At 36.2% G+C, this 16,793-nt stretch overlaps 1 protein-coding gene across 3 annotated transcripts in view; it reads left to right on the top strand.

The window, feature by feature from the left end:
* Positions 1-16,793, top strand: part of SCAPER (S-phase cyclin A associated protein in the ER) — a 514,984-nt gene that overhangs the window by 285,786 nt on the left and 212,405 nt on the right. For all 3 annotated transcript variants that reach the window (XM_039238174.1, XM_039238172.1, XM_039238173.1), the window contains 2 exons: positions 2,669-2,734; positions 8,432-8,549. In XM_039238174.1, coding sequence (XP_039094105.1) covers positions 2,669-2,734; positions 8,432-8,549 — 184 coding nt within the window. The remainder of the gene's footprint in view (positions 1-2,668; positions 2,735-8,431; positions 8,550-16,793) is intronic.

The raw sequence follows: 16,793 nt of genomic DNA, 5'->3' as shown, positions 1-16,793 counted from the left end.
TTTTCCATTGGATACTCTTTCCTGCTTTGTCAAAGATGAATTGGCCATACATTTGTGGGTCCAATTCTGGGTTCTCTATTCTACTCCATTGGTCTATGTGTCTGTTTTTTGTGCCAGTACCATACTGTCTTGATGATTACAGCTTTGTAATAGAGGCTAAAGTCTGGGATTATGATGCCTTCTGTTTTGTTTTTTTCTTCAACATTCCTTTGGCTATTCAGGGTCTTTTGTGGTTCCATAAAAATTTTAGGATTGTTTCTTCTAGCTTTGAGGAGAATGCTGGAGCAGTTTTGATTGGGATTGCATTGAATGTGTAGATTGCTTTGGGTAGTATTGACATTTTAACAATATTTATTCTTCTGATCCATGAGCATGGAATGTTTTTCCATTTCTTTCTGTCTTCTTCAGTTTCCTTCATAAGCTTTCTGTAGTTTTCAGCATACAGATCTTTTACATCTTTGGTTAGGTTTATTCCTAAGTATACTTTTCTCTATTGTTAATAGCATTTCCTCTTTTTTGTGTGTATTCGGATGCTGCCTTTTTTTTCAAGTAAGTACACATTCCATTTCCTTCAGGACACTTACCTTTAGCATGTTAGGTGGAAATAAGCATTGGTGGCAATAGTCATCTGTCACTTACTCTGCTTTGTTGACTTGGTCATCTTTTCATACTCATATCTTCCTTTTACTTATAGAGAATAAATTCCATGAATATTCCCACTATGTATACACTTCATCTCTGCTATATATATATATACCTCTTAGTTTATAGAGAGTAGGAACTCTGAAAATAATTATTTATCTGATTGCTAAAAAGTGAATCGAGACAAGATTCAAACTAGGAAAAAGTGGTTAGCTACCATTTCAGGTAAAATTAAGATTTTGGGGGTTGGGGGCGCCTGGCTGGCTCAGTTGGTTTAAGCATCTCACTTTGGTTCAGGTCATGATCTTACCACTTGTGGGCTCAGAGCCGGGAGCCTGCTTCAGATTCTGTATCTCCCTCTCTGTTTCTGCCCCTCCTCTGCTTGTGTGCACTCTCTCTCTCCCCGTGCCCCCTACCCCATCTCTCAAACATAAATGAACATTTTAAAAAATTTTTAAAGATTTTTGGATAGTTTTTTAGTTATGTGTACATGAATGTGAGAATGGATTTGATCCTTTCCACCTTAAGCCCAAGATAAATGTTTATTTTAATATAACTGGCATCTTCTTTTTTTTTTTTTTTAATTTTTTAATGTTTTATTTATTTCTAGGAGAGAGAGAGACAGCGTGAGCAGGGGAGGGTCAGAGAGAGAGGGAGTCACAGACTGAAACAGGCTCCAGGCTCTGAGCTGGCAGTCAGCACAGAGCCCGACGCGGGGCTCGAACCCACGAACCGCGAGGTCATGACCTAAGCGAAAGCCGGACGCTTAACCGACTAAGCCACCCAGGCGCCCCAACTGGCATCTTCTTAAGCCTCAGTTTATTCTTTGTAAAATGAGGATTATACCATATTGAGTTTTTAGGACAGCGTAGACAAGACAATGGATGTTTAGCTCCTTGCAGAATTCTTGGAACATATTCAGCCTTCTGTAATTGATACTTTTTCTCCCTTTCATAAAAGTTCACAATTACTTGCCACTGTAAAGTGGTTTTTCCCATTTTAGTATTCCTTAATATTGTGGCTGATAGCAATGAGTATGCGTAGGTTGCTACAACACGTAATTTAATGTTTAACTCTAATTTAGTTATTCTTTTGTTCCCATGTATAATCTATGCTAATTTGCTTTTTCCTTATTAGGGCTGTTGTAATTTGCATCTTTCATGATTTTTTTAATGAAATATTGCTAATTTTTTCTTTGTGATCTGGATTGATCAACAACATGACTAATTCGTTCATAAGTCACTAGACTAATTCTTTGAGACTAGGAATCTTTGGGTGAGGAGTTAAAATTTCAATTAGTATTTTCCTTTTTTTCTTTCAAAAAGAGAAATTGACAAGTGAATATTAATGAGGAGTCAAAATTTTAGTTAGTATTTTCCTTTTTTTCTTACAAAAAGAGAAATTGACAAGTTAAGTGAATATTAATGGATTGCTATAGTGACACCTTTCTTAGATTGATTAACTGTTGATGGCTATCCCTATTTGTTCAGGCAAGCTAGAGCCTAGTTAGACAGTGGCAGAAAAGTATTATCTCAGATTTTTCCAGCCTTTCAGTATTTAATAAATGTAAATAACAAAACAAAATAAATCTTTGTCTAGTCAAGTAATTTTCACTGCCTTTTAAATTATTTCTAAAGTTAAATAACTATTCTTGTTTTTAATTTTACATTATATACTTCTTAAAGCATTTAGATATGTAGCCATTTCAACTATCTAGTGGAAACTTAACTATGGTTTTAAATTTAACTATAATGAGTTTAACATTTCTGAAAAATAAGCACCATTCTGTACCATGTCTATAAACTTAGAAATGTTTTTAAGAATCTCCTCTTTATCCTATGAGGAAATATTTATATTTTAGTCTTTTTTGATAACATTTATTGTATTTTAAAGAAATACTCTTAGAAATCAAAGTGTTAAACTAATGTTCCTAATACTGGGAGAGGAAAAACATGATCAGGGTTTTCATTCAGCATAAAAATTAGCAGCAAAGTAACTAACAGTTATAAAACTTTTTTCTCTTCAGGGCCAAGGAATATGAGAGTTTAATGGAAACAAAAAATTCTGGATCTGACTCACCTTATAAAGCAAAGTGAGTATTTTGCCCTACATTTTATTTCTCTATCTCACTGGTGTCTGCCTATCCAAAAGTTTATCTGAACTTTTGTATTCCTGTGGTCCTGGGCTTTGGTATCTGATGCCTAGAACTTCTAACACAGTGGTTTCCAGCCAGGGATGATTTTGCCAGGGGACATTTGACTGTGCATGGGGATATGTGATCACATTTTGGTTATCACAGCTTGGAGAAATGGTGCTACTCCCATCAAGTGTATAGAGACACAGGGATGCTGTTAAACACTCTTCAGTGAGCAAGACTGAAGCAAATTATCTTGTCCCAAACCTCAGTGGCAAAATCTTGTTCTAACAACAAGTTCTGGCAATGCTGTGCTGCTTCCTGCTCTGAGGAGATCTTGTTCAGGTTTGTTGTCAGGGCCACTTGACATATGAAGATTTGACTCCACCATTGGGTATACATGTAACTACACAATAGCTAAGTAAATAAAACCATCATCATTTTGCTTCTCTCAAATATGCTGCCAGTAGACATGTGGTGAGGGGATACTCAAAAACACTGCTGATGGGGGTGCAGATTAGTGTAGTCTTATTGAAAGGCAAGGTGAATCCAGAGCTTAGAACATCCGGAAAGTGTTATAGCTGTCAAAGACTGCTAGCATTTTGTCAAAGGACTCAGTAGCCAACGTAAGAGTTTTCTACCAAAGAGGATAATTTGAGCTTCCAAAAGGATAATTACTGTAACTGATTGAAATTGGTAACCAAACACTAGATGAAGTGTCTCCTTATTAAAATATTCTAGCCAGTAAATGAAAATGACTCTTTCTCTCCTCCTCCGTCTACCCCTCCTTTTTCCAGAAAAATTTAGTCCTGAAGTCATGAGATGAGAGAATACCAAGCAGCCATCTGCAGTGATGAGATGGCTGGAGACAACAGTGGCACAGTGGGGGATGGATGTCAGAGCCTGAGTAGGCTGAGGTGGATAGTTATGCAGGGGCAAGAGGAGTGGCCACATGTGGAAGCTCAGAGCCCCAGTAGAGTGAAGGGAGCTTCCATGTGAGGTGGGGCATCACGGCCTGGTGTGGTGAGTCAGAGCAGAATGAGGAGGGCAGCCCTATGGAAGAGCATCCTGGCACAGTCTGTCAGAGCCCAAGTGAAGAGAGAAGCCTGACAAAGGCTGTTGAAACCCAAGCAATGGTGAGAGAGCACAAAAACCCAGACTGGGGAGTCAGAGCCCAAGCAGGGACATAATAGCATCCATATAGAAACAAAGATGGGTGATATGTTACATGTAAGGGGGGTGGTCAAAAAATAAATACATTAAGGATGATGAAAGGCAGATTGCTCACTGCTGGAGAAGAGTTAAAAATATATCTAGGGAGAATGTTAAGACCATGTAGTGAATTGAAATTATAGGTATAAGTATTAATTTGTATTTTCCAATATATAGAAATAAAAATATAGATGTAAATGTGTCAGTATATATATAATACATGTAATATATAATAATACATATAATACGTAATATGTATATATAGCATATACAATATATAATATAACTATAATTATATGTAATATATATTAATATATTAGCATATATATTATATATACACATTTTCTAGCTCTTTCCACTGGGAGTTAGGGCCTGAGAACAGGAACACCCCAATAGTATTGAGCACATCAAGTATACCCATGTAATATGAAGGCAAGGTAGTTCCCCAAAACGGGAAGCTAGGTCCTTTTTTCTACAAGAAGGGATGCTGGTAGGTAAAAATGAAAGATGCCCAATGTAGAAGGTAACATATGCACACTGACTTTTTTCATCTGATATAGGAATTTCTTAAGATCTTATATTTAGAAATATAAGCTTCAACATATGATTTAAAAATAGAAGGGGAACCAATAGCCCTAAATTTAGACCATGCACCTTTCAAATAGAGGAAGTAAAAGGAAAAAATGATAATCTGTTTATATCTTCCTGTCCATCACACTAAAGAGCAATATTTCTTCTTAAAGTGGACCCAATCTCTCCTTTCTTACATTTTTACAAATCATCTCATTGGTCTAATGAACCCTCCCCAAAACTTTACTGTGACAAAAGTTAGGACTTCTTACAGAAATACATTTACATTTCACATTTACCAGTGACATATTTGCACTTAGAGTTTTAGTGAGAATTTGTTTAAATTTTGAGAAGAAAGTACTTGACCTTACACAATTCTTCACAAAGCCATTTATCAGACAGATAATTCTCATGTTCTAGCCAGGGGGTACAGCGCCTCTACTTTTTCTTTTCATGCTAGAAAAATTTCTGCCAGAAGTAACTCAAAAAACCATTTCTGTGTTAGAAACTGCATCCTCTCAACAACTTCGCTTCTTCCCCTGTAGGGAAAATAAAACTTTCAGGGCCTGAGTCCTGACAGTGTATAATTATTCATAGTATGAATCAAAATCTGATGCTTTTTTCTTGAGAGGGCCTGTATTATTTGTGGTACTTCTGTGGAGGCAGGGAATAAAAGAGAGGTTTATCTCCTGTTACCAAAGCATCCCCTTGATTTGGCATTCTTCCTTGAGGGTAGGTTCGTATGAATCCCAGATTTGATTCACCTCAGGGTGAAATACAAGCCTCTTGTATTCTGTGAATTAAAATAGTTCCTGTGCCTCCCTAAGTACCCCTGATTTTCAGTGGAATGTGAGCATTCTTGGTAAGAATACTGCTAGATTCATATGCATCCATGGCTATGGCTGGATATTTAGTTACATGGTGTGCAGGCTTTATTCAGCCAAAAGCTGAAGTGGCTACTTATCTATCACACAATAAAGTTCATTGCCAATATTCTTCAATGTGATAAGGTCAGTAACTTTAATCGGATGGGACTCCAGCCCATATTCGATTAAAAGGGAAAAGAAGTATGTTGTTCTTATTCTGTTTGTGTTTTTTTATATTCCCTTTTCATTGTGTTAAATTGAGACCTTCTGTCAATGAATACTAGTAATAGTTGATCACTGATTGAATGTCTCCCTTACTCCTGAATGATGTTAAGAACATTACATTGTCTCTGATCTTCAAAAGCTCTGAAAGGAGAGAAAAGGGAAAAATACACACACACACACACACACACATACATACATACATACATACATACATACATACATATAAAATCTCCACTTCTAAGATGAAGAAATTGAGATTCCAAGTAATTAAGTAATCGTCCCAGGGTTTATATATGCGGTATGTACTGGAGCCAGAATTCAAGCATAGGTATTTCTGATATTAGAGTTTATATTCATTCTTTGACTTATCAAAGTAAACTTTATACGGATAGCTTAGGTTTAAACCTAAGAGCCTTTTAAAAAAAAATTTATGTCTTTATTTTAGTTTGAGAGACAGAGAGTGAGCAGGGGGTTGGGGGAGCAGAGAGAGAGAGGGAGACACAGAATCTGAAGCAGGCTCCAGGGTCTGAGCTGTCCGCACAAAGCCCGACATGGGGCTCGAACCCACAGACTGTGAGATCATGACCTGAGCTGAAGTCAGACACTCCACCAACTGAGCCAGCCTGGTGCCCCCAAAGTGCCTTTTTGAGATGCATTTGTTGTTGTATTCTTTGAGAAATTTAAAATTTTTACACAAATATTACTTGGGTGAAATTGTATTCTGTGGTATTATTTATTTGGGAAGAAAATTTACTTATTTGAATTGACTAATACGATTTGGGGACAAAAGCATGAGATTTGGAGATCACAGGCCTAGTCCCAATAATACCTTTTACCAGTCGTGAAACCTTGGAAAAGTCACAGAATTTGCCTGAGCCTTAGTTTCTTCATTTTTTCAAATGGAAATAAGACTAATTGACATTGTTTTCATAGAGTTATTTAAGATCATGTACATTAGTGTATTTTGTAAGTTATGGATATTATTAAGATTGAAGAAGAAATTTCTTCTTAGCCCATTCATCATTAAATATCTGTTGAGTGCACTTATGTAGAGATAGCATATTCGGTGCTATGGATAAGGCAATGAACAGTTAGATAGGAGCCCTCTTTCATGAAGTTAATACTGTGTTTCTGCACCATTCAGTATAATAGCTTCTAGCTTTTTGTGGCTATTTAATTATTAAGATTAAATGCAACTTAAAATTCAGTTCCTCAGTCTCACTAACTATATACTTCAGGTGCACAATAGCCACATTTAGCTAGCAGCCACCATATTGGACAGTTCAGATATGGGACATTCCCATCATTGCATAAAGTTCTCTTGTAAAGTTCTGCGTGGGAAAGACTTGTGATGAGTGATTTGAAGGAATAGTCAAATCAGAGAAAGTAATGTTTGAGCTGAAAACCCGAGGATATGTAGAAATTTTCCAGATAATGTGGAGATGAGGGAAGCATTTCAGAAAGAATGAAGAGCATTTGCAAAGACACAGAAGGAAGAAGAGAATAATTTTGATCCAGAAAGACTTCATGTACATAGTCTGTGTGACAGGATTAGCCCTACATGGGCAGAATCAGACTTCCTTGATTGTAATAGGAGAAGCAAAGAAGAGTATGGGTAAAATATAGATAGGCTTGTAGATTTTGTGGCTGAAAGTGAAGATTTTCTTGTTCCAATAGTTCTGTTTTCACTCAGAAATGTAAGATCTTCTTTTGAAAGCAAGAGGTACAAAGGAAAGGATGGAGTTTTGAAGAGAATGGGTAATGTATGAAGCAAGCCTTTGTGTAGAGTGAGCAGACGACAGATTTAGTAAGATCCTGAACCTATAGTCATATGAAGATCAGAGATAGAAAAGCTTGCTAAATGTTAATTATCCAGCTAAATAAATTAATATATCAAGATACTGAGAATGGTGCTAACCCCCAGTAAGAGTTAAATATTAGTAATTATCATTATCACCACTGCTGGGATTTGGCTAGTTGGAGTAACAAACAGAACAACAGAGAGGGAATGTAGCATGTTTGCCAGAAAGTGACTATAATCGTGGCCTACAGAATTTATCACAGATAAAAATGGAAGTGAGACAACAGAGAGATGATGTATAGAGGAGAAATGGAGAGATCTGGAAGAATTTCTGGCGAATATCTGTTGGTGGGCTACTTACTGTTAGTGGAAAGGAGAAGAAAATTGCGCAGAGTGAGGTACATGAAACAGAAGAAATAAGGGCTACAAAGATATACTACACGAAGTTCACTTGTGAGAATCCTACAGTCTAGGTAATATGTGGTATTTCTTGGTGAAAAGCAAATGTTGCTTTGTTGTCTAAGTAAATTACATCAGCAGTAGCACGCAATCCCTGAATTAACTTGTAAATTGGAATGTGGGGAGTTTGACATTTTGAGAGTTTACAGTGCTTCAAAATAATATCCAAGCCTACCTTGAAGATTTAAATCAAGTATGAAAACCTGCTGAGCTTCTTATACTCATTTTCTCTGCCTTCATTGTCTTACCTTCTCCCCACCTGTAGTTCCATTCTAGTTTAAATATCACACAGAAATTGATGGTAGCAGTATTCTAGCTAATCTAGATGGACAGTACTATCCTCTAGTTCTGTTTTGTGCCATGAGGGCTAGGAGTGGTTTTGTTTGTTCAGCCCCAAAGGTGCTCTGTGAAGCAGTTTCTAATACAATAATGAAAGTAACTTTTGTTTGAAAAGGTTTAGGAAAATAAAATATTATAGTCCAATTCATTAATGTCATTCTTCCCTTTCATTTTGGTTTGAAGACTTCAGCGATTAGCCAAAGATCTTCTAAAACAACTACAAGTACAAGACAGTGGCCCCAGTAAGGTTTCTGCTTTAGACCGGACCCTAGGCGAGATCTCTAGAATATTGGAAAAAAAGGTATGTAACTAATCTCTGGCCTTTGGCCTTAATCTTTGTGGTTCTTTCTCACTGTGACAAGACATAGGACTATAAGGCTGACTCTCACTTATGCATTTCTTCTGCATTTCCAAAAGCTGGTCAACCACCAGTGAATTGTTGTTTCCTTTTGTTCTTAATTAATCTGATATTGTTTTTAGTCATTTTAATTGAAATCCTTAATAGCAAAAACAAGTCATGTTTTTCCATACACAAACAAAATAAAATAAATTTAAAAGGAATCACACTAATAAAGATATACAATTGTATGGCAGACAATGTAAAACTTTGACTTATAAAGCTCATAAATTGCAACCAGATTTCCACAAAGCATCAGTTTCCTTATTGTTTCCAACATAAGATTTGGCAGTTTTCTTGAATGCCTTAGAGTCATAAATGTTTTTGTGACAGTTAAAACATTCTTAACATCTTTAAATGATCTTTACTTAATATAGAAAACTTTAAATGTACAAAAAAGAAACTCCCCAGAATTTCCACTGTTGACATTTTATTGTATTTTCTTCTCATCTTTTTACTGGACATTTCTTACATTATTTTATCTGACTAGGTTTATCATAAATATTTTCCCATGTCTTTAAAAATTCTTTGTAACTAAATGAACATATCATAGTTTATACAATTTTTATCACTTTGGTGGTTTCTAATTTTTTATTTGATGTAATGGCTGTCTTTGTTATCTACATTTTTTTTTGTTTTTTGTTTTCTGGGTCTAAAATTTATAACATTTGAGATACACAAAAGAATGTAGTGACAAAAATAACCTAAATATAATGAATACCTGTGAGCTTATCATGCAACTTAAAAACTAGACTGTTCCCAGTGCTATCCTTCCATACCCCATTTCCGTCTCTGCTTCCCCTGAAGGAAATACTGTACAGTATTAAGGCAATATCTTTTCTTTTTTTTTTTTTAAAAAAGAATAGTTCTTTGTTTTTTAAGAGTTTTCTTTCTTTCTCACATGAATGTTTTTTTAAGTAACGTTCAGATCTGCTCATATTTGACTTTTATAAAATACACTGTAGACTTCTATGAGTTTTTTCAATCAAAATTATGATTCTGAGTTTTATTTAGATTTATAAATGTAGCTGTTTTTCATTGATTTTCTCTGTTGAATAGTGAGTACTTCACTATGTTAATCATAATAGTGTTTAAATCTCTTTTCCTACACGGACATTGTTTTTCAGGATTGAATTCATTCAGGGTTGAATGTGTATGGGGGTGGACGGAGTTTGAGAGAAAGAAAGCGAGAGATTAGAAACAGTGCTGCGCAGAGCAAATGAACAAGAATTTCTCCAAAGTGAGAAGCCTTAGACTTTAGTCTACATCAGAATCACCTAGGGCTTTTTAAAACACACCCCACCTTGGGTTGCTGATTCAGCGGGTCCCAAGAAAGTGTATTTCATAGGTAACATTGATGCTGCTGGTCCAAAGATCATACTTTGAGAGTCATTGCTCTTGTCTAGGGCATATGCCGCCAGGGTGGAATTACTGGGTTCTTCGGCACGTGAATGACTAACTTTACAAGATAGTGTTCAGCTGCTTTTGGCATCAGACAGTACAGTCCTCCGTAGGAACTAGAGCAGCAGAGAGTCACAGAGTCAGTTCTTCAGTATAACACATCCCTTTCAGAGTGTCAGAGTTCAAGACTGCTAATCGTCAGACATGTGCTAGATGGAGTGCTTGGAGGCTTTGGAAAAATCTGTTTTAAAATTAGCACATATTAATTTATTTTTATAAAGGGTAATTATACTTTGAACTAAAGTATACTTGAAGATACCACCGTGTGTACCTTATCTCATGAATATTGTTTTAGATTGAAGTAATTACAGAATTTTTGAGGAAAAAGTAAAATGATCTGTATAAGAAAGGTATTCAGTATGAAAATCTAAGTAAAGTTATTCTGTTCACAAAGGAGCAATTTACTGGAATACCACTGATTCCTTATAATTTGGGGGGAGAAAAATGTAGTCTGGCTCCTAGTCTAAATGGTCTGTGTCAGAAACCTTGCTGTAAAGCTGTCCTCAGAGTATACACTGCAGGACCACCTGAGAGTCTAAACTTACCTACAGTAAGATCCTTTGCTATTTTTATAACTGAAATCCTTTTTACCTAGCCAAGACAGACTCACTTTATGTGAAATTCTCTTCATAGAGTTTTGCTGACATTTCAGTGTAATTCAGCTGATATTTATGATTTCAGTCTAGGAATTGTAAATAACCGTTCCTTTTTGTTTGGAAAACTGCCTGGAGTAACAAAATCATTAGAGCCAAAGCCAACTACCCAGTGAAGGATTTGAAGACCGCCTAGAAGTGACAAGGGTGGGACTGGTAGAACTTGGGCAGGCACTCACTGAGGAATGGTGAGAAATGAATCTTGAGCTCTTCACCCTTCTAATTGACATCTCAACACGTTGATGCTTTCTGTTATTGCTTTAATACAGGTTTTCTTAGATACTTTTTCTGAAGTTCTGAGAACTACTTTAAAGCTAACAGGTTAAACTTGTTATGTACAAAAACACTCCTGTAATGAGACAAATCAGGAAACTGAGGAAACATTAGTATTGTAGTACTTACTCTTTGTCTCAGGTCCCTTCAGACTTTTTGGGTTCTCTGATTCTGTGTAGAAGTAACAAGTTTGCAAGCTGTGTTGCATATGTTACAATTTTTAACAAACTCTACCCAATTCTGTAAGAAATTTGGTGGTCTAGGGTACTTGTACCCATTCTACTAACAAAAACATTTAAAAATAAGGGGGGAAATCAAAAGTAACTTTCTTAAAAGCATCAAATTGCTAAGAAGGAACTGAAGAATTACCAGGCCAGAGAAAAGCCAACAATTTGGGAAGTTGTATTCAGTTATAACTGAATGCCCCAAAGGGAGTTGCCAGCCTGGCAAATGTGAGTTATGACTTGCAGGCCTCATGGGTTACGGGACAAAAGTAAAATCCTTAGGGCTGCCTAAGGGGTGACATCTACTAGATTTTCTGTTGTCAAAGATAGACCACCATAACCTATTCCATGATGTAATCATGAACCCTCCCACTCCATCCTATGAGACTGCAAAGGAAGTACCTTGGCATAATGCAGAAGTTATAACCATGGTCCAGCCCTGGCATCGACTTGTAGCTCAAATTCACATACCTGTACTATTTCAAATAGTGAAGTGAGCTTATAGTAGCCTCAGATTGATTAGTGACGTCCCTAGGAACTTGGCAGAAGGAAATAAATGCAAATCCTCATTTGAAGAAGACACCTTTATCCTAGTACTCAGATAATTTCTCTCAAATGACTTTACAAGAAAAAGTAGCCACAGTCCAACAAAAGGGACACAAAAGTAAATGAATCATTTTTGAGTAATAGCAAGCTGAAACTAGAATTGAAAGACTTTGTAAATACCAGTTACAGATTATAAAACTATGTTTGTTTATCTTTTAAGGAAATAAAAGACAGGCTTGAAAATATCTTCAATATCTTATGGACAGAGTTCATTCAGAACAATTTTTTATAATGTTTTTATTTATTTTTGAGAGAGAGAGAGACAGTACAAGCAGGGGAGGGTGAGAGAGAGAGGGAGATACAGAATCCGAAGAGAGGCTCCAGGCTCTGAGCTAGCTGTCAGCACAGAGCCCAGTGCGGGGCTTGAACCCACAAACGGTGAGATCATGACCTGAGTCGAAGTCAGACGCTTAACCAACTGAGCCACCCAGGTGCCCCCAGAACAGTTTTCCTACTGATGCCAATTAATAAAGCCAGACAAAATATAAACTGGAATGGAATTGCTAACAAAGTAGTGAAGAATTACTGGGCCAGTATCTAGGAACAAGGCATTTTGGGGCTGGGTACAATTGGTGATCCAAACAAAGTGAATGAGAAGCATTGTTGCAGAACTTGTGGGCTAAAATGTTGGAGGGGCGCCTGGGTGGCTTAGTCGGTTAAGCGTCCGACTTTCGCTTAGGTCATGATCTCGCGGTTCGTGGGTTCGTGCCCCGCGTCGGGCTCTGTGCTGACTGCCAGCTCAGAGCCTGGAGCCTGTTTCAGTCTGTGACTCCCTCTCTCTCTGACCCTCCCCTGCTCACGCTGTCTCTCTCTCTCCTAGAAATAAATAAAACATTAAAAAAAATTTAAAAAAAATAAAAAAATAAAAATAAAATGTTGGAGCCTAGGACTATCAGTGGTAGGGACTGTGGCAAAACCTCCAGGTTTGGGTTAAAATCTTAAAGGGCTGCACTAGGTGAGAGGGTAGATTGGAAGTATTCCAATAATCGCACAGACCACAGCTCAACTTCAAATTATCTGGGTGGCTGAAAAAAAGTAAAGTGACATTGAGTTGCTAAGACCTCCAGGTACCTCACAGAAGTAAATGTACTCTGGAGGAAGATAGTATCTACCTAAGTCTCAAATTATTTCATTAAATAAATTCAGAGGCATTGTCTGACAGAGAAATGTAATTAAGCACATAAAGGGGCAAAACAGCATGGGTAAAAATCAGTGGAAACAGACCAACAGGGCTATACTTACTATGTTCAAGAGTATATATACCACATTTGAAAGAAAATAGAAATTTAAGAACTGAACATTTTAATGTTATTTATTTGTTTTGAGAGAGAGAGCACGCACATGAGTAGGAAAGGGGCAGAGAGAGAAAGGGAGAGAAAGAATCCCAAGCAGGCTCTGTGCTGCCAATACAGGACCCAACACGGAGTTATGTCTCACAAATTGTGAGATCATAACTTGAGCCAAGATCAAGAATTGGATGCTAAACCACCTAAGCCACCTAGGTGCCCTGATTACTGACCATTTTAGTAATCAAAATTAAGAAAATTATGTATCCCATAATAGCAGATTAAATCCACTGAAGACAAAATTAGTATATTCTAAGTCATAATAATCTGGACTAAAACACAGAAAGAATATATGAAAAATACAGAAAAGATTATAAGGGGCATATTGAATATAGTGTTTAATTTATGTATAATAATCCACAAGGAAAGGAGAGAATAGGATGGAAACAGTAACTGAAGTGATTATCATTTAGAACTTTCTAAAACTTAAAAATCAACCCAGAGATTCAAGAAGCCAAATTCATCCCAACCAGTACAAATAAAAAGAAACCCACACCTAGAGACTTCATTGTGAACCTGGGGAAAATCAGACTACAAGCCAATCTCATTCATGAACTTAGATTCAAAATTCCTAAACAAAATTTTGACAAAATCTTGCATGAAAAGAATGGTATATCACAGCAAAATTGGATTTATTCAACATATTCAAGTCTGGTTAACCTTTGGAAAATCATTCAGAGTTTGTCGTTAATAGAAGAAAAGATAAGAAAAAAAAAAAAAAAGTATGTGATCATCTCAAAAGATCCAGAAGAAGCATTTGTTAAGTTCAGCGTCAAATCAATTCATGATAGTAGATGAGGAATAGAAAGCAATTTTCTTAATCACACAGCTTGTATCTTAAAAGAAAGTATAGCTAATATCATAAATGTATAAATTTAATAAGTCAACTAGAATACAGGAACAGTATATAAATATCAACTTTGTTTATATTATTATCAAAATATTAAGTATCTAGGAGTAAATTGATCATGTTCATGGATTGGAAACCTTACTATAGCAATATATCCTTTCATCACAAATTGATTTGTAAATTCTGTGCATTTGCAATTAAATTTTTTTCCTATTATGAAACTGAAGCTTAATTTTCTGGAAATTGAAATGCAGATTATGAAATACAGCGTAGGATTTTAAAGAACCACCAAGACACTGGTGACAAAGAATAATATGGGAGGATTTGCTTGCTGGATATCAAAACTTACTGTAAAGCTGCAGTATTTAAGATAGTATATTGTTGGAACAAAGATGGTTAAATTCACAAATAGCATGTTTATGCGTGATGTGAGGCACTTGTTTATGTATGTAAAGAAAAAAGAGGCACTGCAAAGCATTAGAGGAATGTATGGTCCATTTTATAATTCAGAATGTTAACCCCAAAGTCAAGGAGATATTCTATGTTATTCTCCTAAAAGTCTGTTTTACTTTTTACATTTAAGTCCATCTGAAAGTAACTTTTTGATTATGATATGAGGCGAGGTCAATTTTATTTTTAAAAAAACCAGGATATTCATTTTAACATCATACTTCTTCACCACCTTCAGTCCAACTTATCTTAACAACTATCTTAACAACTGCAGTTTTATACAGTAAGTTATGATCCTCTCAATAGTGGCAGAAGAAGCATTTGACAAAATACAGCATCCTTTCTTGATAAAACCCTCAACAAAGTAGGGATAGAAGGAGTATACCTCAAAGTCATAAAGGCCATATATGAAAGGCCCACAGCTAATATCATCCTCAGTAGGGAAAAACTGAGAGCTTCCCCCTAGAGTCAGGAACACAACAGGGATGTCCACTGTCACCACTGTGGTTGAACATAGTGTTGGAAGTCCTACCCTTAGCAATCACACAACAAAAAGAAATAAAAGGCATCCAAATTGGCATGGAAGAAGTTAAACTTTCACTCTTTGCAGTTGACATAATACTCTACATGGAAAACCCAAAAACGCTACCAGAAAACTGCTAGAGCTGATACATGAATCCAGCAAAGTTGCGGGATATAAAAATCAATGTATACAAATCAGTTGCATTTCAATACACAAATAATGAAGCAGCAGAAAGGGAAATCAAGGAATCAACCCCATTTACAATTGCACCAAAAACCATAGGACACCTAGAAACAAACCTAAACAAAGAGGTAAAATATCTGCACACTGAAAAAGTATAGAAAGCTTATGAAATAAATTGAAGACGACACAAAGAAATGGAGAAACATTCCATGCTTATGGATTGGAAGAACAAACATTGTTATCAAAGGAGTCTACACATTCAGTGCAATCCCTATCAAACTAATACCACCATTCTTCACAGAGCTGGAACAAACAAATTCCAAAATTTGTATGGAACCTGAAAAGACCCCAAATAGCCAAAGTAATGTTGAAAAAGAAAACCAAAGCGGAGGCCTCACAATTCTGGACTTCAAGCTGTATTACAAAGCTGTAATCATCAAGACTGTATGGTACTGACAGAAAACCAGATACACAGATCAATGGAATAGAAGAAAGAACCCAGAAATGGACTCGAAATACAGTCTTTTCAGCAAATGGTGCTAAGCTGGACCATTTTCTCTTACACCATACACAAAAATAAATTCAGAATGGATGAAGGACCTAAATATCAGATAGTAAACCATCAAAATCCTCAGAGGAGAAAACAGGCATCAACCTCTTCGAACTTGGCTGTAGCAATTTTTTACTAGACATGTCTCTGTAGGCAAGGGAACAAAAGCAAACATGAACTGTTGGGACCTCATCAAGGTAAAAGGCTTCTGCGCAGCAATGGAACAGTCAACAAACCCAAAAGGTAACCAATGGAATGAGAGAAGACTTTTGCAGATGATACATCAGATAAAGAAGGAGGCAAACCATAAGAGACTCTTAAATACAGAGAACAAAATGAAGGTTACTAGAGGGGAGGTGGGTGGGGTCATAAGGTAAATGGGTTTTGGGCATTAAGGAAGGCACTTGTTTGGATGAGCACTGGGTGTTATATGGAAATGATGAATCACTGGGTCTACTCCTGAAACCAACACGACAGTGTATGTTAAATGACTTGAATTTAAATTTAAAAAATAATTTTAAAAAGAAATTTTATTTATCAAAAGACACCAGAAAAACTGTAAAAAGACAATATAATGGAAGATCTTTATATGTATAGCTCATGAAGAAGTGGTATGACAAGTATTCCAAAAGAACTCTTAATAGCCAATAAGTAAATACAAAGATAATCAACATCTTTAATAATCAGAAAGTTCCAAATGGAAAACTCAGTGTGATACTGTGATTCACCTTTCAGAATGACAAAAGCTAAAGATTGAAAATACCAAATGTTGCCAATGATCTAGAGCAATGGAATGTGCATACACTGTGATAATATAAGTTAGTACTACCCCTTTAGAAAGCAGTTGGCTATTATTGACTAAAGCTGCAGGTATACACATCATATTTTACTTCTATGTCTATACCCTACAGAAAGCTATGCATATATGTACCAAGAGACATGTATACAAATGTTCAATGGCATTTTTATAATTCCCAAATATGGGAAAAGCCCAAGTATCCATCAATGGCTGCCTGTATAAATTATGGT

The sequence above is a fragment of the Hyaena hyaena genome, unplaced genomic scaffold (genome assembly GCF_003009895.1).
Source record: "Hyaena hyaena isolate Hyena2069 unplaced genomic scaffold, ASM300989v1 scaffold_137, whole genome shotgun sequence".
Taxonomy (NCBI): Eukaryota; Metazoa; Chordata; class Mammalia; order Carnivora; family Hyaenidae; genus Hyaena; species Hyaena hyaena.
This window is presented reverse-complemented; position numbering and strand designations above follow the sequence as displayed.